Here is a 26,120-nt window from a genome sequence, read left to right on the forward strand (position 1 = left end):
GATCTTCGTAATTGTATTGCAAACGTTTTCAAGATTTTCGTCATTCCTAATTGTGGAAGGTCGCCCAGATCTTGGTTGGTCTTTAATTGACATTTTCCCTTGTTTGAAATCTGACAGCTCACCCTGGTGGCCCCAACAGAACCCTTACGAACAGCCTCATGGGACCATAACTCCCATGCTGCCCAGTATGAGGGTCATGCTCCGCTCATGGCAGACAGTCACAACGACGATCTTTGTAAATTACATTGCAAACTTTTTCAAGATTTTCGTCATTCTTAATTGTGGAAGGTCGCCCAGATCTTGGTTGGTCTTTAAGTGACATTTTCCCTTGTTTGAAATCTGACAGCTCCCCCTGGTGGCCCCAACAGAACCCTTACGCACAGCCTCATGTCACCATAACTCCCATGCTGCCCAGTATGAGGGTCATGCTCCGCTCATGGCAGACAGTCACAACGACGATCTTCGTAAATTACATTGCAAACTTTTTCAAGATTTTCGTCATTCTTAATTTTGGAAGGTCGCCCAGATCTTGGTTGGTCTTTAAGTGACATTTAAGACATTTTAGACTTGTGTTTTACTTAAAGCTTCCTCTTTAAAAGAAGTTTCAAGAACCACTACAGTTTCAGCAACTGTTTTCCCTAAGAGAAAACAAAATTTAATGCAGACTTGCTGTTCTTTATGATCACCCATCACAAAAATGGCAGAACATGTTTAGTAAGCACCAAGAAAAACCAACACTGAATGCCCTAGGAACAATAGAGAGCAACGCCGCTTGGCAGACTGCTACAGGATACTGTAAGAATGCTACACCTAGCGGCACAATTTGCATATACAGTAAGTCTAGATGGCGTGCCAGGTACAGATTCTGGTTATTTTTAGGTATCCCATCATATTCCAGAGGATAAGGAACAAGTTGTTCCCCTAGAGTCACTATCACTAGATTGTAAGTAAGCCATTATCATGAAAAGGCTGAAGCACCAAGGCCGCCGGTCCATAGAGATGCCATTAGTGCAGGTGGTCTGTGGATTGTTGCCAGAACGGCTTGGTTAACTACAAAAAATGCAATCTTCTATGTGGTTTAACATCAATACCAGGAATGAAAAGCTGAAATTGGGTACTCTCATCTCATCCTCATCTCTTGATTTTGAACCCAACTGTTATCAGTGTATAGCAAAAACAAACGAATTGGTCTTCAGAGGAGACCGAACTTCTCGATGACACAGACGTCAGGTGGAGGACAACTCGAAACTGGTCAGGGTGAGTGGGTGTGCACTTCAGTGGGTATTATGGGATTTGTTAGCCTTGATTACTGGTTTCCTGGATGTGTGAAGAAGTATATCATTTCACACACACATTGCAAGTCAGCAGGTGCCCAGGCACATATGGAGATCCACTGCCTCCATTTGTTCACTTCTCCCCATTATTTTATTTATTTACAGTCATGTGAAAAAGTAAGTTGACCCCATAGAAATCTGTAGATCTTCATGCAAACGGTGCCCGCAGATACAGGAGATACACTTGAATGAAAGCAGAAGGAAAATGTGACTTTTTCATCATTTGTCCCACCAAAATATCAATAGATGCAATGGTCTTCTGGGGAAAAAGTAAGTCCACCCTGGTCCTCAGATGCTAGTGTTGCTCCATTTAACAAATAATTACTTCTTGTAGGCCTTTTGAAAAACTGCTGTGGGTACTACAGGGCACACCAGGACCACAAACCCTTGACACATTTACTACAAACACCAGTTAAACTTTTTTACAAGGCTTGTTTGAAGGCAAGTTCTCCTTCCAGAAACAACCAATGATTCTTTTCTTTTCCTTCATTTTCTCTCCCTTACCTCCTCCACTCCTCCCGGGTGAACTTCATCTGACTCTTCTCATGTTTTTCTTCTAACACCCAACCTGGGAGTACCTCAGGTGCTCAGTCAGTCACCTCTGAGATGCATTTTCAGGCCGGGCAGGACCACAGTGGTCCTTGAGTAGTCAAAATTTGACAGCTCCCCCTGGTGGCCCCAAAAGAACCATTCATTACAGCCTCATGGGACCACAACTCCCATGCTGCCCAGTATGAGGGTCGTACTCCTCTCACAGCAGACAGTCACCCACTGTCCTGTCCTTCCAGCATCCCAGACCCAACTAGGGTGTCTCTACGGTGCTCCTGGGATGCCAGCCCCAGTGTAATTGCTACACATTCTGGCACAAAAGAGGAATATTGCAGCTCCCTCTCTGACCTTAATTTTTATAATGGCCTCTTGACCAAACAAGGGAGCTGAGCCTATCCCGACGAGGATGCTGGTTTTTCCCTCACACTGCCCACCCGTTTCTGACATTGACTACCACAGTTCCATCAGTTATAAGAAGTTTGTGGGTTTTCTTGTTTGTACCGGCTGTTTCAAATCCCCACACCACGTCTCAATGAGACTCAAATTAGGGCTTTGACTAGGTCAGACCATTCCTTAGTGGATTTGCTTGTGTGTTTCAGAACATTATTGTGTCTTTCAAGGCCAATTTCTAGTTCGACATTCTCCTCAAGCACACCTTGACATGATGCAGAATTCTAAGTTGACTCGATGACCGCAAGGTGGCCCTGATGTAGCAAACTACAAACCAGAGCATTTCCACTGCCATACTTCAAAGTTGGAATGAAGTTCTTCTCCCGAAATGCTGCGTTCCATTCGCAGCAAACATGTCTCCTGTTACTGTGACTACACAACTCCATCTCTGATTGTTCCAGAAGGCCCGGTCTTTGTATAAACGTTCAACGAGAAGCTGTTGTCTTGCTCTGATGTTCTCTTTGGGCAATAAAGGCTTTTTTCCTGAGCCACTTTGCACGCAGCTCTCTTTCTGATTGTGAATGCATTCACTTGAACCCCAGCTATTGCGAGTGTTACCTGCTGACCCCATGATGACATTTTGGGGTCCTTGGGGACTTCTTTTAGTATTAAATAGTCAGCTCATGACCTGAAGTTGCTGGGCCAGCCAATCCTGGACAAATGAGGAGTCATTGGAAATCTACACCACTTGCAGATGATTCTCCTTACAGTGGAACGATTGATTTCACATAATTTGGTGATCTTTATGAATATCTTGCCAGACACCCACAACCTTTAATTCTGATTGTCTTAGAGAGTTCTTTTGATCTTGACATGATGATCCCACACAAGTCAGTGACAAGGAGAATATGCAGTCTCAGTGGGGCAGGTTCCACCTAAAGAGGGTCTTATGGGTGCCACCAAGTGTGGAACACCTGATTCTGATATGATAGGATTGAAGGGGTAATACATGTAGGGTTGGATTTTCTTTTTCCAGGTGACAAATCTGCATCTTTGTTCATTTCGATTATGAGGATGAATACACCGTGTCAGTTGTTCAAGTAGGTCACCTTTAGCTGTAGACACTGCTTGTGTGAAGATCTCATACGCTGAAATGGCCAACAACTTCCATGGGGCGCACTTACTTTTTCACACGACTGTAGAAAGAGATACAATATAATATATAATTTTAAATATATAAACTTTTTTTATAGGTTGCACTCAAAAGAAAATTTGATTTAAGAATACAGTATTTGGATGTAGGAACTGAAGGATGAAATTCAGCACACGCTCTGTTTGCTTTGGAACCTTCTATTAGAGATTAGGGACAAAATAAAAGTAGCATTATACACACACAACATTCTATTAAAAAGTCTTTATTGTATGCCCCAGGATATTTTATCCTTTTTTTTTTTGTATTTTTTATTTATTTTTTGTTTTAGTTTGATCTCAAATTTTTAACAGTCTGAAAAAAAAGAAAACATTTGAACAAAGTAAATGAGCAAAACCAATGCGATGAAATGGAAGGCTTTTTTTCTTCAAGCTGTCCGAATGGAGCAAATGGATAAAGGGGAGTGCGGAGGCAGCTTTAGCAAAAGAAAGAAAGAAAGAAAGAAAGAAAGAAAGAGAAGGCTGCGCTGGTTTGGAAGAGAAGCTAATCAACACAGCTCCACACTGCCCTCTAGCTGCGAGGCAGGATATGGAGACGCGACAACAACACAAAATTTTTTTTCGATTACAAGCGATGCCTTCTCTTCTCTTCTCTCGTTTCATTATCTTCTCTCTGCGTTTGCATTTGTTTTTGTTTCTGCCATCTGTTTTTCCCCTTTTTATCCAAAAGCTGCCGTTGTCTTCTGTGGTTCGTAAGTGGTGGTGACATCAGATTAACGAAAATATTTTTTAAAAAAATGAAAAAAAAAATGAGATGAGGCTGAATCAAAAGAAAGAAAACAATTGAAATCTGAGTAAGGCTGTATGATCATTCTGAAATACTGTATATCCCAAGAGTAAAAGAAAAAAACATTTCTTCATCCTCACAAATTTCAGAACTTTTTTTTTTTAAACGTAGTTTCTTCAAGAGCAGAGCTGCTGATTTCTCTTTTTTTTTTTTAGCATGCATGTCATTTTTTTTTTTACTTTTAAATACTTATTTAAATTGCCCGTTTGAATTTTTTTTCTCTGTTTTCTTTTTTATAGTTTCTTTGGAGTCCAAAAAACTGTTTTCCCGCCTTTTATGTTGGGTAGCAGCTTCTCTCTCTGTCTCACTTTCAAAAAAAAAAGAGAGAAAAGAAAAAAGAAAACCCCAAAAAACACTTTTAAAAGAATAGAATTTGTCTTTTTAGTTCTGTTATTTTTTTTTTTCTATTTTAATTATATTCAGTAGAATCTTCACAGTTTGACGACCTCCTATGGCAACTCAGTTTTTAGTTTTGTTTTTTCTTCTTCTTTTTTTTTTTTTTAAATCCATTTCAGTAGTTTTGCATTTAGGCAAAATTTTCCTCAAGAATACTGTCCTCGTGCAATTTCCGTGTTCACGGTTACTGCCAAAAATTTTCACAGTCCTTCCCCACAGTTCCATAATTCACAGTTGGATACAGGTAAAACTAAAAAAGGCAAGGAAATATACTGTCTAGATTCATTCATTCATTTGTGTGTATTTATAGATATATAAATATATATATATATATATATATATACATGTATATGTATGTGTATATATGTATATAGAAATACGTGTTGTTATATACATATATATTTTCATGTATACACACATATATTTTAATATATATATACACAAACATATTTTTATATACACATATAGATATATCGACATAAATACATATATGTATGCATACATACACGTATTTCTATATATTTCAAAATATATAGATACCTATTTTTATGTATGCACATTTGTATGTCGATGCATGTAAAATATATGTGCATATAAATAAACATATTTATATATGAGTGCATATATATCTATAGAGCAACAGAAGTTCTAACCTCACCCCTGTTCAATGAAGTCCAAAATTAATTTTTTGTTTTATTTGTTTGTTTAAATATTTTTGCCAGCAGCAGACAAAGTGAGCGTGACTTCCGCCATCTTCGTCTTCCTCGATCGTGAAAAAAAACGAAAAAAAAAAACTGTAGTCAAGCGACTCTCACTCTGCAGAAAAGTCTCATCCTCCCGATATTTTGCCTCTTTTGTAAAGCCTTCCTTTTTCTTCTGTGATTTATTTATTTTTATTAAACCACCAATAGTACATCATCGTTATTTTGTATTCATTTTTTTTTTTAAATCGGTTTCTTTCTTTTTTTTTAATTTTGGTGATTTTTTTTTTTTAACAAACTTTGTCGACTTAAATAATGGTAGATGGGAAACCATGCATCATTTGTTGTTTTTAGTAATCAGTAAATCTTGAAATGTGGTATTTATATATAAATATATATATATATATATATATATATATATATATATATATATATATATATATATATATATATATCGGAAATGTTGTTTTTTTCTGGACTCTTCTTGTGTGTGTTTGAGTGGAAACTCTTCTGTTTTATTCCTACTTAATCCGGCGTTTCTGTAACTTTAGGCTTGGACTCAGTGGGTTTGGGTAGCACACTCTCTCTCGCTCGCTCGCTCTCTCTCTCTCTCTTTCTTTCTCACGCTCTCTTTCTCACACTCACTCTCTCTTTCTCACACTCACTCTCTCGCTCTCTCTCTTTTGCACACGTTCCTCCTCCTCCTCCTGCTCTACTTTGCTCGACTGCTCATACAGGAGTGGTGCGCCGGTTCGCCGTGTTCGTGTGCAGGGAATCTTTCAAGTCCTTCTGGATGCAGTTATGCACCTGCAGAAAATTGTGATCTCGTTCCGAATTGTAAGTGGCTGTCGGAGTGGGGGCAGATTTCAGGGGGTCCCGGGTCAGAGTATACATAGAGATTTCAGTAGAAGGGAGGGTGTTAAAGCCCTTCAGGCCTACGGGAGAGGCGTCCCGAGAGTGAGAGGGTTCAGTCGACCGGGAACTGGACCGACTGCGGCGTCGGTAGCGGTAACGGTAGCTGGGGATGCGGGTGATGGCAGATGACTGAAGGTAGTCGGTGGCCCGGGCTCCAGCCCGCAGTTGCTTATGCCGGTCGATGAACATGTGGACCGCCAACACTCCCACCATCTCGGCAATAATAAAAGACAGGGCTCCGAAGTAGAAGGACCAGCCGTAGGAGTAGCTGTTCTTCTTGGAGTCACTTTTGGAAGGGTCCCCCGCGTTGGCTGATATGTACACGATGATCCCAATAATGTTGCTCAGGCCTGAAAAACAATAAGAAAGAAGTGATCTTTAGAAGCTTGAACAGCAGAACTGGCACCTGTTGTGGTGCTTACACGTGCGGACATTTGCAGTGCCCACGCCACTTATGGTTCAAATTGTTAATGTTTGTCAAATCACCTAAAGAAAAGCCAAGCAAAATGACACCTTTTATTGGCTAACTAAAAAGATTACAATATGCAAGCTTTCGAGGCAACTCCGGCCCCTTCCTCAGGCGAGATGTAATACAGAAACTGAAGTTTCCTGTGTTTATATCCACACACTAGGACAAGAAACAACAATGGTAAATCTTTTAAATGAAAACTCTTAAATGTAAAAAATGAATAGGTTCATTCAGGCTAAGATTAATTTAACAGGAGATAGAAGAACAATGTATGGTCAAGATCTTTGGATAAGATAACTGTCCAACAAAGTCCTTTGAAGTTTGTGATGAGTTTTTCAAAACAATGCGGGTCTGTAGTCAGGTTGTCTGTGTCAGTCTGAGAGATGCAAACAGTCTTCATATCTGGCTATAAAACTCTTGTCTCTGTTCAAGCCGTGCTGTAATGTATTAAATTTTAACATGAGCTTAACTTCCCATTCTTGTCCAATACTACGCATTATTACAAACTGCAAGAAGACCCAACAGATCTCTACAAAAAGGAACTAAAAAAGAAAGTAAGTAGCTTTCCTCTTGACATCAGGGATCAGGTAAACAGTTTAATTCCTGAGAACCCCAAAATGGGTTACTTCTACATGCTTCCTAAAATCCACAAAGAAGGGAACCCAGGAAGGCCCATCATCTCAGGAATTGGCTCCCTGACAGAAAAGGTTTCAGGTTGGGTGGAACACTTTCTTAAACCTCTCGCCCGCAACACAACCAGCGACATCCAGGACACCACTGACTTCTTAAAAAAAACTGTCTGCTTTGGGCCCCTTACCTGAGGGAACCTTACTGGCCACAATGGATGTCGAGGCCCTGTATACAAACATCCCCCATGATGATGGCATACTGGCATGTGAAACGTACCTCGGACAACATGATTTACCCACAAAGTCAGTAATAGAAATGATCAAATTCACTCTGACACTTAAGCCTTGTTCACACGGGCGTTAAAAGCGAGCGGTTTTTTTTGCGTTCGTAGCGTCCGGTGAGCGGATCAGCGCCGAGTGTTTTCTACACGAAGGAGTCAATGAGAGTGTTCACACGGGCTTTGGTGACGTGCGTTTGTCCGGCAGCGCGTTTATACGGCATCAAAAAAACGTTGCATGCAGCTTTTTCTTGCCGTTCAAAACCCAACGAACGCAAGGAAACCACTTCTAGTTCGTTTTCTGCGCGTTTATTTTACGCTTCGGAGGACCGGATATATATAAGTTTACATGTTGTATATGAAAAAATATTAATATTTTTATGTTTTCATATACAACATATATATTTTCATATTGCTTATTTTATTTTATTGTCTCGTGTAATTTCTAAACCATGAACCTATTAATTTATGTTCTAATATAATATTTGATAACGATTATGTAGGGGGGGCATTTCAGTGCATAACACCGGTGTAAGCACACTTTCGACTACTGTTTCCTTACCTCAAAGTGACAAGTAGTCTCTCTTCGGGGCTAACACCAAGTCGCATATTGGTTGATCGGCGTTCTTTTAATTTTTTTTTGAATTTAGAATGCACTTTAAATCTTTTCTGTTACATTTAATAAAGCTATTCTTTGTTGTAAATTGGTCCATATTTCTTTCTTTTTTTATTCTCTTAAACGTTAATAAGGATACAGTGTTAAGCAGAGGTGTACTTATAACAATTTTATAGACAAATGATACTATTTATAGTCGCGCGGGGGGGCGTGAGATGTTTTCTTCTTCCTAGGGGGGGCATGACAGAAAATAATTGAGAAGCACTGCTTTAACCCGACGTTGTGCAGTCAGAGGATGAACCCAGTTTTCTCTCCCTACGTCGCCGTATTACGAGTATTTTTAAAACAAGAACATTAATATCTAACATAGCAAAACGGTCCATATTGAAAGGAGGCACCTCAAATAAAACGACAAGGGCTTTCATATCCAGTTCTCGACACTGCCTCCACAGGTTAACACACAAACTACAATTTGGGCTGCAGGCTGGCGTTAGACAGAGACAAACGAACGCCGGTGTAGAAGTCACTCGATCGCCACTACAAAATGCAACATAAACGTCTAGGACGTTCAGAGCAAGTTCGTTTATCCAAAAACTTAACGCCCGTGTGAACAAGGCCTTAATCTATTCTCTTTTGGACAAGATTGCTACTTGCAACAAATGGGGACTGCAATGGGCTGTCGGTTTGCACCTCACTATGCAAACCTATTTATGGCAAAATTGGAGGAAGATTTCATGTCAATGTGCATCTTAAAACCAATGTTATATCTCCGTTACATAGATGACATCTTCATAATCTGGACTGCCAGTGAGAAGGCCCTCCTCCATTTTCATAATGATTACAATTCTTTTCACCCCAACATAAAGCTGAAGCTGAATTACTCAGAAACAGAAGTCAGCTTCCTTGACACCACCGTTCAACTGAAAAACAACACCCTTGTAACTTCTGTTTTTCACAAACAGATGGACCTACCTAAGAAATAATAGCTTTCACCCCAAGCATATAAGGCGCTCCATTATTTTTAGCCAAGCAATACGGTACAATCGTATTTGCTCGGACCCGACAGACCGGGATCAACAACTGCAGGAGCTCAGACAAGAGTTCATCAAACAAGGTTATACCCCCAAAACAACAGACACTCAAATACGAAGAGCTACTGCCATACCCAGAGAGAACCTTCTGGAATATAAAAACAAAGACAACAAGAACCGCATCCCCCTTGTTGTCACCTACAACCCACATCTTGAAACACTTTGAAAAATCATAAAAGAACTTCAGCCAATACTAAACAACGACCAAACACTAAAAAATGTATTTCCTGAACCTCCCCTCCTGGCATACAGACAACCACCAAACCTTCAGCAACTAATTGTCCGAAGCTCCCTAAATGAACCGAAAGAAAATGGCACATCTCCCTGCCTACAGAAAAGATGTAAAACGTGTGCCCACATCTACAATACAGACCGTATAATTATACCAAACTCCCGACTTGAACATCACATAAAGGGATCGTTTTCCTGCAGATCTTTGAATGTTGTCTACCTAATTCTCTGTATGAAATGTCCTGACACTGCACTCTATGTGGGAGAAACTGGACAAACCCTCCGCCAGAGAATGGATTTACACAGGTGACACATTAAACGTGGCAACACAGATGTTCCTGTAGCGGCCCACTTCAACAGCCATGGACACTGTGAGAGGGACTTTAAAGTCACAGTACTTATGGGCAACTTCAAAACGCAGCAAGAGAGAAAAGAATGGGAAGTTAAGCTCATGTTAAAATTTAATACATTACAGCATGGCTTGAACAGAGACAAGAGTTTTATAGCCAGATATGAAGACTGTTTGCATCTCTCAGACTGACACAGACAACCTGACTACAGACCCACATTGTTTTGAAAAACTCATCACAAACTTCAAAGGACTTTGTTGGACAGTTATCTTATCCAAAGATCTTGACCATACATTGTTCTTCTGTCTCCTGTTAAATTAATCTTAGCCTGAATGAACCTATTCATTTTTCACATTTAAGAGTTTTCATTTAAAAATTTACCATTGTTGTTTCTTGTCCTAGTGTGTGGATATAAACACAGGAAACTTCAGTTTCTGTATTACATCTCGCCTAAAGAAGGGGCCTGAGTTGCCTCGAAAGCTTGCATATTGTAATCTTTTTAGTTAGCGAATAAAAGGTGTCATTTTGCTTGGCTTTTCTCTACATTCATAATGGCTAACACAGTACAACAACCTAGCACCTCAAATCACCTAAGTAATTTCTAGTCCTGGGTATCTTCTTATTTTTCTTCTTCTTCATCTTTTCCCATTTCTATTTGCTTGACAAACTATGTCCATACAGTTTGTCCCTGCCCAGTCAGACTCTTTGACTTTATCCATTCACCTCAGCTTTGGCCTCCCTCACTTTCTCGTCCCCTGTTCTTCCATTCCCATCACTCTTTTGCCCACATATTCCTCGTCTCTCCTCATCACATGTCCGTACTACTTCCACCTACTTTTCTGTACTTTCTTATGTATCTCTTCCATTTTTGTTCTACTCACTGCAAAGAAGCAAATTTCTGGGGGTACTTTGTTTATGGTGATTCAGTTGACAAGCTGGGGCCGGGAAACTTTGAGCGGAATGAAACAGTTACATTTGATTGTAGAGCTTCCCCCATGAAATTCAAATATCACTTGTAAAGCGGTACGATAAGAAATGTTGCTGGCACTGTAGGTACAAATTGGAAGAGTACAGTGACTACCGGCCCACTTCAAGCCCTAGTGGTACCTCTAATTGTCTCATCTCTTTTTTGTAATCTTTTTAGTTAGCCAATAAAAGGTGTCATTTTGCTTGGCTCTTCTCTACATTCATAATGGCTAACACGGTACAACACCCTAGTACTTTATTCTTTTTTGTAACTCCATGGACTCATCTCCACATTCTCATTTCTGCCGCATCTGACTTCTTCTCCTGAGCTCCCTTTACTGTCCATGTCTCAGCTCCATTTATCACTATTGGTCTTACCACCATCTCATAAACTGACCAGGAGCGTCGTAGGGGACTATACGTTCTCTGGTCCTGTTCAGCCAACATACATCAGACATCCAATACAACTCGGAGTCCTGCCACGTGCAAAAGTTCGCTGATGACACTGCTATGGTGGGCTGCATCAGGAGTGGGCAGGAGGAGGAGTATAGGAACCTAATCAAGGACTTTGTTAAATGGTGCGACTCAAACCACTTACAACTGAACACCAGCAAGACCAAGAAACTGGTGGTGGATTTTAGGACACCCAGGCCCCTCATGGACCCCGTGATCATCACAGGTGACTGTGCAGAGGGTACAGACCTATAAATACTGGGGGTGCAGCTGGATGATAAATTGGACTGGACTGCCAATACTGATGCTCTGTGTAAGAAAGGTCAGAGCCGTCTATACTTTCTGAGAAGGTTGGCGTCCTTCAACATCTGCAATAAGATGCTGCAGATGTTCTACCAGACGGTTGTGGCGCGCCCTCTTCTACGCGGTGGTGTGCTGGGGAGGCAGCATAAAGAAGAGGGACGCCTCATGCTTGGGCAAACTGGTGAGGAAGGCAGGCTGTATTGTAGGCATGGAGCTGGACAGTCTGACATCTGTGGCAGAGCGACGGGCGCTGAGCAGACTCCTGTCAATCATGGAGAATCCACTGCATCCACTGAACAGGATGATCTCCAGACAGAGGAGCAGCTTCAGTGACAGACTACTGTCACCATCCTGCTCCACTGACAGACTGAGGAGACCCCACACTATGCAACTCTACAATTCCACCCGGGGGCGTAAACATTAACATTATACAAGATTATAGACTGTTGCACCTGCCTTGCACTCTCCACCTTGCATTTTTTAACTTGCGCTGCGCTTTTATTACTCTTTAATTAATATTGTTTTTTTATCAGTATGCTGCTGCTGGAGTATGTGAATTTCCCATTGGGATTAATAAAGTATCTATCTATCTATCTATCTATCTATCTATCTATCTATCTATCTATCTTCAACTTTCACCTTAATTCTACGATCACACAATACTCCTGACACTTTCTTCCAATTGGTCCATCCACACTGCACTCTGTGAGTTATCTCTGCAGTTTATTCTCTGTCTTGGGCTACAGCTAATCCTCGATATTTTAAGTCTACTCTTTTCAGTGGCTAACTTATGAATTCTGATCATCATTAAATCTCAGATATTCTATCTTCATTCTAATTATGAAAGTGAGTCAAAAATTATCTGCACTCCGGTTATACAGGGTGGCACAGGGAAACGGGAAATTTTCAATTGACAGCTCAATGCATGAATAAACAGATTACAAAATACAGCTAATAATGAAACATATTGTACAGGATATGCAATTAATGATGGTAATCAATATTCATTCAATATTTATTTTATGCTTTGACAAAAGCATCATGAAGGTGTCGTCCATTTCTCCATACACATTCTGACAGCCTTGACGTCACATGTCAAGAGGAATGCCAACGATTTCCTCTTCAGTCCTCCTTTTTACTTCAGCAATGGTTGAAGGACGTGTGGTACAGTTGGCTTTTACAGAAAAAAATCACAAACGGTGAGATCAGGGCATCTCGGAGGCCATGAAATATCACCGTTGAGTGAAATGACGCGTCTTCTAAACAATCGTTGAGTAGTTGCTATCGATTGTCGGGCAGTATGCAAAGTGGCTGCACCTGGGGACTTCTTTTTTAAGGCTGAACCCGTTTCTTTTGCATCCATGTTGTAATCGCATGAGCAGATGGGACATGACCGTGATGTCCTAACTGGTAATGACGCTGAAATTCCCTTTGCACAGAAGTCACACTATCATCATTCTTATAAAAGGCTTTCACAGTGAACGCTTGTTGTGCACCAATCCACTGCGCCATTATAACTAGATAGATAGATAGATATGAGAGGCACTATATAACAGATAGATAGATAGATAGATACTTTATTAATAATGGCATGGGGCTCTAAACGAGGTCACATTGGTCCCAAACAACTCCTGACAACTGGTTCCAAAATTTCCTCTTTCCCTGTGCTACCCTTTATTAAAACTTCTCTTGGCATCACTGTCTTATCAGACCTTTCTGTACGAGGTCCCCGTCTCCCCTGTCACTGCTGTGCAGGTATGAACGTGTCACGTCAGATCCTTTTTAACTGCGGTGCGAGAAACAATGGCGGCCTCACTTGTAATTTGCACTAAAAGAAGAGCAACGTGCAGTGATTGTTTTTTGTGGTCTGACGATGTGCTTGGTGCCGATGTCTATCGAAGACTTTGTGTACAGTATGGAGACCTTAAAATGAGTTCATCAAGAACACAGGGACACAGTGGGAACTTGTTGCACACATATGAGGACATTTTTCTTCACACAGAGAACCGCAGATACATGGAATGAGCTGCCAAGTAGTGTGGTAGACAGGAGGACTTTAGGGTCTGCCTGCTACTATAAGAGATGCCCCTGCGGTCTCAGCTTTTAAATCCCGGCTGAAGACTCACTACTTCAGTTTAGCACACCCTGACTAGAGCTGCTGCTTAACTGTACAGGCTGCATCTCTGCTGTTAGTCATTAATACTAAAACATAAATAACATGATAGTTATAATTTGTTACTAACCCTCACCTATTCTGTTTCTCTTCTATATACTCAAATGTGGCACTTGGTGCCACTGCCCCCTGCCAAGTTGTTTTGCCTGCCTAAGGTAAAGTCATCTCTGATGGAGGATCACAGGAATCAATGGGTAGAGGGGTCCTTTCATTGGATTGGCTGGCCCAGTGGTGGCTCAGCTTTGGAATGCCCAATTTTTGGGAGGCAGCTTGATGGACGAGGTCTCCAGGACTCTAAACAAATCCAAATCATATTATGTGATATCATCTACTGTTAAATTCTGATCTGTACTTATGATATTTTTATTTTTATACTGTATTGAGGATTACTTCTGTTCTGTTCTGTGTATTGTATTGTATTGACCCCCCCCCCTTCTTTTTGATACCCACTGCACGCCCGACCTACCTGAAAAGGGGTCTCTCTTTGAACTGCCTTTCCCAAGGTTTCTTCCATTTTTCCCAACTAGGGTTTTTCTAGGAGTTTTTCCTTCTCTTCTTAAAGAGTCAAGGCTTGGGGCTGTTAAAGCCCATTGTGGCACTTCTTGTGTGATTTTGGGCTATACAAAAATAAATTGCATTGTATTGTCCTTGCAAAAACTTGATTTTTTGGAAGAAATAAGTGGATAAGTCCGGCGAGCTTTGTTGGGCTGAATGGCCTGTCCTCGTCTAGATTGTTCTAATGTTCTAAACCGAAGACCTAATAAAAATGAGATGAGGACCCAGGACTTACAGTAGATGGTAATCCACAAGGGTTTAATACTCAAACTATACAGCAGCACTAAATAATAAGGGATCCAAAACCTAAAAATGATGGCACTAGAACCTGCCACCTGATACTGCCTTGAACATATGTAATACTAGCTGTCCCCCATGGCTCGACATGATGTTATTTTAGGAGAATTAAACTGATAGGACTGGAGGGCTTCGTTGGGCTGAATGGCCTGTCCTCGTCTAGATTGTTCTAATGTTCTAAACCGAAGACCTAATAAAAATGAGACGAGGACCCAGGACTTACAGTAGATGGTAATCCACAAGGGTTTAATACTCAAACTATACAGCAGCACTAAATAATAAGGGATCCAAAACCTAAAAATGATGGCACTAGAACCTGCCACCTAATACTGACTTGAACATATGTAATACTAGCTGTCCCCCGCGGCTCGACATGATGTTATTTTAGGAGAATTAAACGGATAGGACTGGAGGCCTTTGTTGGGCTGAATGACCTGTCCTCGTCTAGATTGTTCTAACGTTCTAATGCTCCCTGTGCATCCAAGCCACTTTTGGCGCTCAGGTCTGATTTTGAGTTTCGTGGGTCAGGATATCACAATATTTTTATGTTTGTGGAACCTCTGATCAATCCTGATGCTTAAATCATATCTAATGTCCCAAGTATTGATGACAAAGATAGCACCTGCACTCCCAAAGCTCCTGAGTCGAGTCGCATCCCTGCCTTTGATAAGTAAGATCTCGTTGGGAGCGACTCTGCTTCGTTGGCTAATGCACAATTCACCTTCTCATCTTTGAAGGGCTTTTAGATATTTCAATGCCAATGACAGGTGTTACATAATATTTCATAATTATTGTTGTTACAAAAAAACAGGTAACAAAATGAGAAGTAGTCAATAGTCAAAAATTCCCCAAAATAAGGGAGTGGTTGGAGAAAAGGATGACAGAGGCACAAACAGACTACAGATGGTCATATTTCAGGGCAAATGAAAAGAAGATCTTTTGTTGTTTTAAAAAGAGTGTTTGGTGAGAAGAGAAAAGCATTAGGGTACTTTAATATATGTAAATATACATGCTGAAGTAGGCCGCCAAGGTAGGAGAAATCATTGCAGCGTGGATTATAATGAGGGAGCAGCTGCAAAGCAACAAACAGCTCATTTTAATTCAGAGTACTGGGGAAATAACATCGATTTAACACCGAGCAGAGAACAAGTGCTGAGATAAAGCAATAAAAAATAAACACGCGAATAAGAAGAAATAGAGTGCTCTGAGCGTCGGTGAAAAGGAAAATACTCAACGTGGGGTGTAGATTGAGGAGAACCTAGATTGAGGGCAACAACACCTCGAAAGCTAAAACAGAGTTCAAGATCACCTCGGCGTGTGCAGAGTTCAGACTATAAAAGACGTCCTGACTGCTGCCTGCTTTGATGCACGAGGACTCGGGAAGATGAGCTCACATCATACAAAATTCAATAAAATCTGAAGAAGGAAGAGAGCGGTAAAGTCAATAAATACTGCGAACGCTTAGGGCTGCGATCAACGCCTCTCGAGGTACGCAGAATTAAGAGTCCAGTCTGTGAAAAGAACTCATTAGAGTCCCTAGATGAGGGGACAAATGTGAATAATTTATAGATAATAAAGCACTCAGTGTTAGGTCCGAAGACAAATGGAAATCCGGGAAAGTTCAGAGGATGAAGAGCTCAGACCACCAAAGCTGCAATGAACTCCGATTAGGATCAAAAAAATAAAATATAATATTTATAAAAAATAGATATATTGAAATTTACAATTGAGGATATGTATAGGACCTGTGGATGAACATTTTAATTAAAACAATTAGTAGGATGGGTGGGACTTTTGAAATAAAAATTTTATAATTGGAGTATGTGTACCCATGCAATTTTGATATGGCCTTCGGGCTGATATCCCCTACCCTAATCCTGAGCACTGAGAGGTCAGTGTTACGGTTTGGACAGGGCTCTCTTCCTGTCTCAGATGACTTTTTTCTTGTTGACGTATTTTGTTATGAAATATGCTATTATGTCTTTTTATGTAATGTTATTCCATTATGACTCTGAAATGTTTTGTAGTCCGTTAAATTATGTACCCTTTGTTCTTTATGTTGAGCCGTGTGGGGCGGGGCCACTTGATGCTGTAGCTTTGGGACTTCCGAATGTGTTACTTATTCAGAAAGTCTGCAGAGGTCTGCAGGGAGAGTGTTTGGACTTCATGCACTTTTGAAGAGGTAATCCACCTCAAGTTAAGCTTGATCAGGCCCGGCCAGTACTTGGATGGAAGACCAACTAGGAAAAGCTTGTGTTGCTGCTGGAGGAGGGAGTTGATGAGGCCAGTAGGGGGCACTTATCCTGCAGTCTGAATGTGGATCCCAATGTCATAGTACAGTGATGGGGACACTGTGCTGTTAAAGTTGTACTAGGATGAGATGTAAAACCGAAGTCCTGACTCTCTGTGGTCCTAAAAGATCCCTGCGTATCCTTTGTAAAGAGCAGTGTGTATCCTGATGTCCTGACTAAATTGCCCTCTATGGCCTAGTCATTCTGGCCCCCTAATCATCCCCTGTCTCTAATTGGCTAACTCTCTCTCTCTGACCACTTCACCACCTAGCAGCTAATGTGTGGTGGGCATACTGGAGCATAAATGGATGCCATTGCATCATCCAGGTGGATGCTGCACATTAGTGGTGGTTGAAGAGGCTCAATGCGTCTTCTAAACAATCGTTGAGTAGTTGCTATCGATTGTCGGGCAGTATGCAAAGTGGCTGCACCTGGGGACTTCTTTTTTAAGGCTGAACCCGTTTCTTTTGCATCCATGTTGTAATCGCATGAGCAGATGGGACATGACCGTGATGTCCTAACTGGTAATGACGCTGAAATTCCCTTTGCACAGAAGTCACACTATCATCATTCTTATAAAAGGCTTTCACAGTGAACGCTTGTTGTGCACCAATCCACTGCGCCATTATAACTAGATAGATAGATAGATATGAGAGGCACTATATAACAGATAGATAGATAGATAGATACTTTATTAATAATGGCATGGGGCTCTAAACGAGGTCACATTGGTCCCAAACAACTCCTGACAACTGGTTCCAAAATTTCCTCTTTCCCTGTGCTACCCTTTATTAAAACTTCTCTTGGCATCACTGTCTTATCAGACCTTTCTGTACGAGGTCCCCGTCTCCCCTGTCACTGCTGTGCAGGTATGAACGTGTCACGTCAGATCCTTTTTAACTGCGGTGCGAGAAACAATGGCGGCCTCACTTGTAATTTGCACTAAAAGAAGAGCAACGTGCAGTGATTGTTTTTTGTGGTCTGACGATGTGCTTGGTGCCGATGTCTATCGAAGACTTTGTGTACAGTATGGAGACCTTAAAATGAGTTCATCAAGAACACAGGGACACAGTGGGAACTTGTTGCACACATATGAGGACATTTTTCTTCACACAGAGAACCGCAGATACATGGAATGAGCTGCCAAGTAGTGTGGTAGACAGGAGGACTTTAGGGTCTGCCTGCTACTATAAGAGATGCCCCTGCGGTCTCAGCTTTTAAATCCCGGCTGAAGACTCACTACTTCAGTTTAGCACACCCTGACTAGAGCTGCTGCTTAACTGTACAGGCTGCATCTCTGCTGTTAGTCATTAATACTAAAACATAAATAACATGATAGTTATAATTTGTTACTAACCCTCACCTATTCTGTTTCTCTTCTATATACTCAAATGTGGCACTTGGTGCCACTGCCCACCTGCCAAGTTGTTTTGCCTGCCTAAGGTAAAGTCATCTCTGATGGAGGATCACAGGAATCAATGGGTAGAGGGGTCCTTTCATTGGATTGGCTGGCCCAGTGGTGGCTCAGCTTTGGAATGCCCAATTTTTGGGAGGCAGCTTGATGGACGAGGTCTCAGGACTCTAAACAAATCCAAATCATATTATGTGATATCATCTACTGTTAAATTCTGATCTGTACTTATGATATTTTTATTTTTATACTGTATTGAGGATTACTTCTGTTCTGTTCTGTGTATTGTATTGTATTGACCCCCTTCTTTTGATACCCACTGCACGCCGACCTACCTGAAAAGGGGTCTCTCTTTGAACTGCCTTTCCCAAGGTTTCTTCCATTTTTCCCAACTAGGGTTTTTCTAGGAGTTTTTCCTTCTCTTCTTAAAGAGTCAAGGCTTGGGGCTGTTAAAGCCCATTGTGGCACTTCTTGTGTGATTTTGGGCTATACAAAAATAAATTGCATTGTATTGTCCTTGCAAAAACTTGATTTTTTGGAAGAAATAAGTGGATAAGTCCGGCGAGCTTTGTTGGGCTGAATGGCCTGTCCTCGTCTAGATTGTTCTAATGTTCTAAACCGAAGACCTAATAAAAATGAGATGAGGACCCAGGACTTACAGTAGATGGTAATCCACAAGGGTTTAATACTCAAACTATACAGCAGCACTAAATAATAAGGGATCCAAAACCTAAAAATGATGGCACTAGAACCTGCCACCTGATACTGCCTTGAACATATGTAATACTAGCTGTCCCCCATGGCTCGACATGATGTTATTTTAGGAGAATTAAACTGATAGGACTGGAGGGCTTCGTTGGGCTGAATGGCCTGTCCTCGTCTAGATTGTTCTAATGTTCTAAACCGAAGACCTAATAAAATGAGACGAGGACCCAGGACTTACAGTAGATGGTAATCCACAAGGGTTTAATACTCAAACTATACAGCAGCACTAAATAATAAGGGATCCAAAACCTAAAAATGATGGCACTAGAACCTGCCACCTAATACTGACTTGAACATATGTAATACTAGCTGTCCCCCGCGGCTCGACATGATGTTATTTTAGGAGAATTAAACGGATAGGACTGGAGGCCTTTGTTGGGCTGAATGACCTGTCCTCGTCTAGATTGTTCTAACGTTCTAATGCTCCCTGTGCATCCAAGCCACTTTTGGCGCTCAGGTCTGATTTTGAGTTTCGTGGGTCAGGATATCACAATATTTTTATGTTTGTGGAACCTCTGATCAATCCTGATGCTTAAATCATATCTAATGTCCCAAGTATTGATGACAAAGATAGCACCTGCACTCCCAAAGCTCCTGAGTCGAGTCGCATCCCTGCCTTTGATAAGTAAGATCTCGTTGGGAGCGACTCTGCTTCTTGGCTAATGCACAATTCACCTTCTCATCTTTGAAGGGCTTTTAGATATTTCAATGCCAATGACAGGTGTTACATAATATTTCATAATTATTGTTGTTACAAAAAAACAGGTAACAAAATGAGAAGTAGTCAATAGTCAAAAATTCCCCAAAATAAGGGAGTGGTTGGAGAAAAGGATGACAGAGGCACAAACAGACTACAGATGGTCATATTTCAGGGCAAATGAAAAGAAGATCTTTTGTTGTTTTAAAAAGAGTGTTTGGTGAGAAGAGAAAAGCATTAGGGTACTTTAATATATGTAAATATACATGCTGAAGTAGGCCGCCAAGGTAGGAGAAATCATTGCAGCGTGGATTATAATGAGGGAGCAGCTGCAAAGCAACAAACAGCTCATTTTAATTCAGAGTACTGGGGAAATAACATCGATTTAACACCGAGCAGAGAACAAGTGCTGAGATAAAGCAATAAAAAATAAACACGCGAATAAGAAGAAATAGAGTGCTCTGAGCGTCGGTGAAAAGGAAAATACTCAACGTGGGGTGTAGATTGAGGAGAACCTAGATTGAGGGCAACAACACCTCGAAAGCTAAAACAGAGTTCAAGATCACCTCGGCGTGTGCAGAGTTCAGACTATAAAAGACGTCCTGACTGCTGCCTGCTTTGATGCACGAGGACTCGGGAAGTTGAGCTCACATCATACAAAATTCAATAAAATCTGAAGAAGGAAGAGAGCGGTAAAGTCAATAAATACTGCGAACGCTTAGGGCTGCGATCAACGCCTCTCGAGTGCGCAGAATTAAGAGTCCAGTCTGTGAAAAGAACTCATTAGAGTCCCTAGATGAGGGGACAAATGTGAATAATTTATAGATAATAAAGCACTCAGTGTTAGGTCCGAAGACAAATGGAAATCCGGGAAAGTTCAGAGGATGAAGAGCTCAGACCACCAAAGCTGCAATGAACTCCGATTAGGATCAAAAAAATAAAATATAATATTTATAAAAAATAGATATATTGAAATTTACAATTGAGGATATGTATAGGACCTGTGGATGAACATTTTAATTAAAACAATTAGTAGGATGGGTGGGACTTTTGAAATAAAAATTTTATAATTGGAGTATGTGTACCCATGCAATTTTGATATGGCCTTCGGGCTGATATCCCCTACCCTAATCCTGAGCACTGAGAGGTCAGTGTTACGGTTTGGACAGGGCTCTCTTCCTGTCTCAGATGACTTTTTTCTTGTTGACGTATTTTGTTATGAAATATGCTATTATGTCTTTTTATGTAATGTTATTCCATTATGACTCTGAAATGTTTTGTAGTCCGTTAAATTATGTACCCTTTGTTCTTTATGTTGAGCCGTGTGGGGCGGGGCCACTTGATGCTGTAGCTTTGGGACTTCCGAATGTGTTACTTATTCAGAAAGTCTGCAGAGGTCTGCAGGGAGAGTGTTTGGACTTCATGCACTTTTGAAGAGGTAATCCACCTCAAGTTAAGCTTGATCAGGCCCGGCCAGTACTTGGATGGAAGACCAACTAGGAAAAGCTTGTGTTGCTGCTGGAGGAGGAGTTGATGAGGCCAGTAGGGGGCACTTATCCTGCAGTCTGAATGTGGATCCCAATGTCATAGTACAGTGATGGGGACACTGTGCTGTTAAAGTTGTACTAGGATGAGATGTAAAACCGAAGTCCTGACTCTCTGTGGTCCTAAAAGATCCCTGCGTATCCTTTGTAAAGAGCAGTGTGTATCCTGATGTCCTGACTAAATTGCCCTCTATGGCCTAGTCATTCTGGCCCCCTAATCATCCCCTGTCTCTAATTGGCTAACTCTCTCTCTCTGACCACTTCACCACCTAGCAGCTAATGTGTGGTGGGCATACTGGAGCATAAATGGATGCCATTGCATCATCCAGGTGGATGCTGCACATTAGTGGTGGTTGAAGTGGCTCCCCACTCACTGTGTATAGAGCTTTGAGTAGTGTGAAAAGTGTTATATAAATGTAAAGAATTATTATTATTATTATTCATGGCCTGGTTTATGTCTTGATGTGCAGTGTGAATTGTTGGACCTTCTTAGCAACTCTACCATAAACACCTGATTGATGGAGTGCTACTGAGATGGTTATCCTTCCAACAGGTTCTTCTATCTTAGCAGAGGACATCTCTAGCTCTGTTAAACTTTCCATTTGGATCTTGACCCCCTCCCTGACCAGCACACTTCTCACCTGGTTACTCAGTTTGGCTGGATGTCCAGCTCTAGGAGGACTCTTGGTGGTTCCAAACATCTACCTTTTCCCAATTATTGAGGCCACTGTGCTATTTGGAACACTTGCAGCTTTAGAAATTGTTGTATCCTCTTGCCCTGATCTTTGCCTCACCTCCAGGTGATCTTCAGAGAGTGCCTTGGACTTCATGGCTTGGTTTTGGTCCTGATATGCAGTGTGAATCAAAGAATTGAAGACACGTGTGTCTTTCTAAATGATGTCCAGTCTATTAAATTTCTCACAGATGGACTCCAAGTAAGTTCTAGTTAAGAACTAATTACATTCTTCATTCTTATTGCTTTCTAGATTTCATTTTAAATGGATAAGTTTGTCATTTTGACCATCAGCTACCCTTAATGATCCATAATGACAAAGTGAAAGCATGTTTTCAGACAGGTTTATATATTTATTCAAAATATACTTGAATATTAATATTAATAGGCCTGTTACACTGTACTTCATTGAAGCCCCTTTGGCAGTGATTTCAGAGTCTTCTTAGATATGACGCAACAAGCCTCACAAACCCACACTTGAGGGATTTTCTGCCATTCTTCTCTGCAGATCCTCTCAGGCTCTTTCAGGTGTGATGGAGACCATCAGTGGACAGCTCTTTTTCGGTCTGTTCAGAGATGGGCCACTCGAGAACAGTCCCACAGTTGACCCTAAGCCACTCCTTTGTTGTCTTTGCTTTGTGCTAAGGGTCATTGTTCTGTGGGAAGGTGAACAGTCTGAAGTCCAGAGCACTCTGGAGAAGGTCTTCATTACGTGTATCTCTGTACTTTACTCTCTTTAGCTAGTCTCACAGTCCCTGCCACTAAAAAAAAATGATCCCACAGCATGATGTGGCCATCACCATAAATATTGGAAAGGTATTGTGTAGGAGATGAACAGTGCTTGCTTTCCTCCAGACATGAAGCTTAAAATTAAGGTCAAACAGTTCAACGCTGGTTTCATCAGACCAAAGAATCCTGCACGTCATAATCTTACAGTCCTTTAGGTGCCTTTCTTCAAACTCCAAGTGGGCTTTCGTGCCTTGTCTGGCCACTCTCCCTTTAAGTCCTGATTAGTCAAGCACAGCAGTAGTATTTGTACTTCTAGAAGTTTCTGTCTTCTCTACACAAGGAACTCAGGCATTATGACCATTGGGTTCAAGGTCACCTCTCATACCGAGTTCATTCTCCCTGCTCAGTATGGCTAGGTGGTCAGCTCTACGGAGGGGTTGTGGTTGCTCCAAACTACCCTATTGAAGAATTAGGTGGTCTTGGGAACCTTACATACTCCAGGCTTCCCTAGATCTGTTGCTAAGTATCTTTGCTGGCAATTCCTTTGACCTCATGGTTTGGTTTTTCCTCAACTGTAGGACTTCTGTGGTCAGGTGTGTGCTTCTCTTAATCACATGCAGTCAGCTAAATTGAGCACATGGTGTAGAAACATCTCAATGATGATCAATAGAGTGGGATACACCTGAATCACATTTCGAGAGTCATAGTAAAGGGTCTGAATACTTGTGTCCATGTGATATTTCCATTTTCTGTTTTAAATTTAAATAAATTTGCAAACATTTCTAAAATCCTGTTATCACTTTGTCATTGAAGTGTTGCTTGATGGGGGAAATGAATCATTTAAATGATTTTAACACAAGGCTGTAACATAAAATAATGTGAAAAAAGTGAAGGGGTCTGAATACTTTCTGAAGGCAATTTAGATCCCATTTGTGGCTAAGTATGAGAAGTTCTGATATGGCTCATATCTGTGATCATGTATGACAATAGGGGCATTCGCTGAGAACCTGTCTGTGACTAAATACGATGAGTTGTGGATTCTGATATGCCCTATCCGTGACTGGGTCCAATGAACTGGGCCTTTTGATACACTCCATCCATGACTAATGATAATGAGTTGTGTATCCTCATAACTGACTATGACAAGTCGTGCCTGCTGATACACACCGTCTGTGACTAAGAACAATGCCTTGTGGCGCATCCTTGACCGAGGCCAATGATAGACATCATCTGTTAGTAAGAACGACTTGTGTGTACTGGCGTGCCCACATCCATCTCCGAACACCAAGTTACGTATCATCTGTGACTAAGAACAAGGAATTGCGTGTACAATTTGGGTCTTTCCATGACTAAGTACAAGTGTCATGTCCTGATGCATATCAGTTGTGATTACTTACAACAAGTAGTGCATTCACATAAAACAATCATCTGTGACAAAGTATGCAAAGTTGTGTATTCTGATCTGACTCAGCCATGAATATTTACGATGAGTTTTCCTTTCTAATACACTTCTTCAGTAACTTGGAATGACACGTTTTGCATTCTGATACATCACATCTGTGAATAAGCACAAGGAGGTCCCACCAATGACAACGATCCGTGCTTTCTGATGCACCACATCCACAAGTGAGGATGATGAGTTGTATGTTCCTCTGTTACACTCTGCTTGTGGTCTGTTGTGATAACCCATCCATAGTTAATGGCAATAACACCTTAGTTACCGAAGCTACTGCGTTCCCAAACCTTCGATTTTGGAGGTATAGATTTACCACAGGAGGAATATGGACGCACACAGTGCCTTCAGATAGTATTCCCACCCCTTCAGGTTTTCACATTTGGTGATGTTGCTGCCTTGTCCTAAAATCGTTAAAATTTATCGCCCCCCCCCAATCAACCAATGCTCAAGAGAAAATATGATTTTTGGAATTTTTGCAAATTTATTAAAAAAAAACAAAAAACTGAAAGGTCACGCTGACATAAGTATTCAGACCATTTTTGTGCTGGGGGGAGACCCTATTGGGCCGGAGGAAGAGGCCCACAGGAAGCAGTCGACGTGTGTTGCTGACAGACAGGTAAGCTCACCGCCAGCTGACTTCCTGTCGTTGCGTGGAGCCCTGCGTGTACTGGGGGAGACTCTTCAGTCCGCAGGGCCGCTCTTACAGGTGCTGAGTACGCTCCGTGCGGACCTACAGGAGCTGGAGGGGAAGGTGGTTGCGTCATTGCAGACGCTGTGTGCGGCGACGAAAGGGCGCGACGCTGGATCCTTTGGCCAGAGCTGTACGGCGGGGACGGTGAGTACAGCCGACCCCGTATTGCATTAAGGAGAGCCCACCGAAAATGGCCGTGATTCTAATGACCGGATCCGAGTAGGGGGTTATCCGACAACGGAAGTGACAAGGAGTGTTGTGCGAGTGATGAGGAGTAGAAGATCACAGGAGCTGGCAGGATGAGGGCTGATGAGTGCCCCTGGTCCTAGCGCCTGACACCCCAATCCCGCGGCAGTCTCCTGTCGTTCTGTATGGACACAGACGGGATTGGATTCGAGCGTTTCCCATGCACAGAACCAGACCGTCAGGGTGTCCAAGAGTGACAGGAAGAATTGAGAGGAGAATGCCGGTTCCTCCGATAGGAAGGGGCATGCTGCTGGGTGCACACGTCCAGAGAAGGGGTGCCCTCTATGGAGGCAGAGGGGAACTGCAAAGCCAGCATAGATCCATCAAGAGGGGCACGGAACCCACAGAGCGGGTGCCAAAGAGGCAAGTCCCGGGTTGCCGGTCAGAGGGGTGAGCGCTGCCTGTGTGTGACAAAGTGGTGGCGTTCAGGCAGCTGCTCTGCCCCGTGTCTTTGTTTTGCAGGATCAGACCCTGGATACGCAGTAGGACCCACTTCGTTGGGGACCTGCCCTCACGGGACGGGCTGCTTCAACGGACGAATCTTCACTGGCGATGGGGCACTGTGGCACGCGGCTGGGGGTGGCACCCAGCCGGGACGCCCACGGAGACAAGAGGAGGGTTCAGGCCTCCTCCAAACCATGAGGGTGCAACTGCCCTGGTTCCTTTGGTGGCCACGGGTACAGGGCTGGGAAGCTCAACCCTGTAGGGGCCCATGGTCACCGCCAGGGGGCGCCCCCATGCCTGGAGAACCCTGGACCCCAGCACTTCCGTCACACCAGGAAGTGCTGGGAGGAAGATGAATGGGGACACCTGGATTTCCTCCGGGTACACAGCCGGCACTTCCGCCACACTGGGCATGTTCGTG

The 26,120-nt window shown here is 42.1% G+C and overlaps 1 protein-coding gene across 1 annotated transcript in view; it reads right to left on the reverse strand.

The window, feature by feature from the left end:
- Positions 1–5,802: 5,802 nt before the first annotated feature.
- Positions 5,803–26,120, reverse strand: part of cacng2a (calcium channel, voltage-dependent, gamma subunit 2a) — a 281,186-nt gene continuing 260,868 nt past the window's right edge. The window contains exon 4 of the mRNA XM_039765290.1: positions 5,803–6,631. Coding sequence (XP_039621224.1) covers positions 6,096–6,631 — 536 coding nt within the window. The 3' untranslated portion in view covers positions 5,803–6,095. The remainder of the gene's footprint in view (positions 6,632–26,120) is intronic.

This window comes from Polypterus senegalus, chromosome 10 (genome assembly GCF_016835505.1).
Source record: "Polypterus senegalus isolate Bchr_013 chromosome 10, ASM1683550v1, whole genome shotgun sequence".
Taxonomy (NCBI): Eukaryota; Metazoa; Chordata; class Cladistia; order Polypteriformes; family Polypteridae; genus Polypterus; species Polypterus senegalus.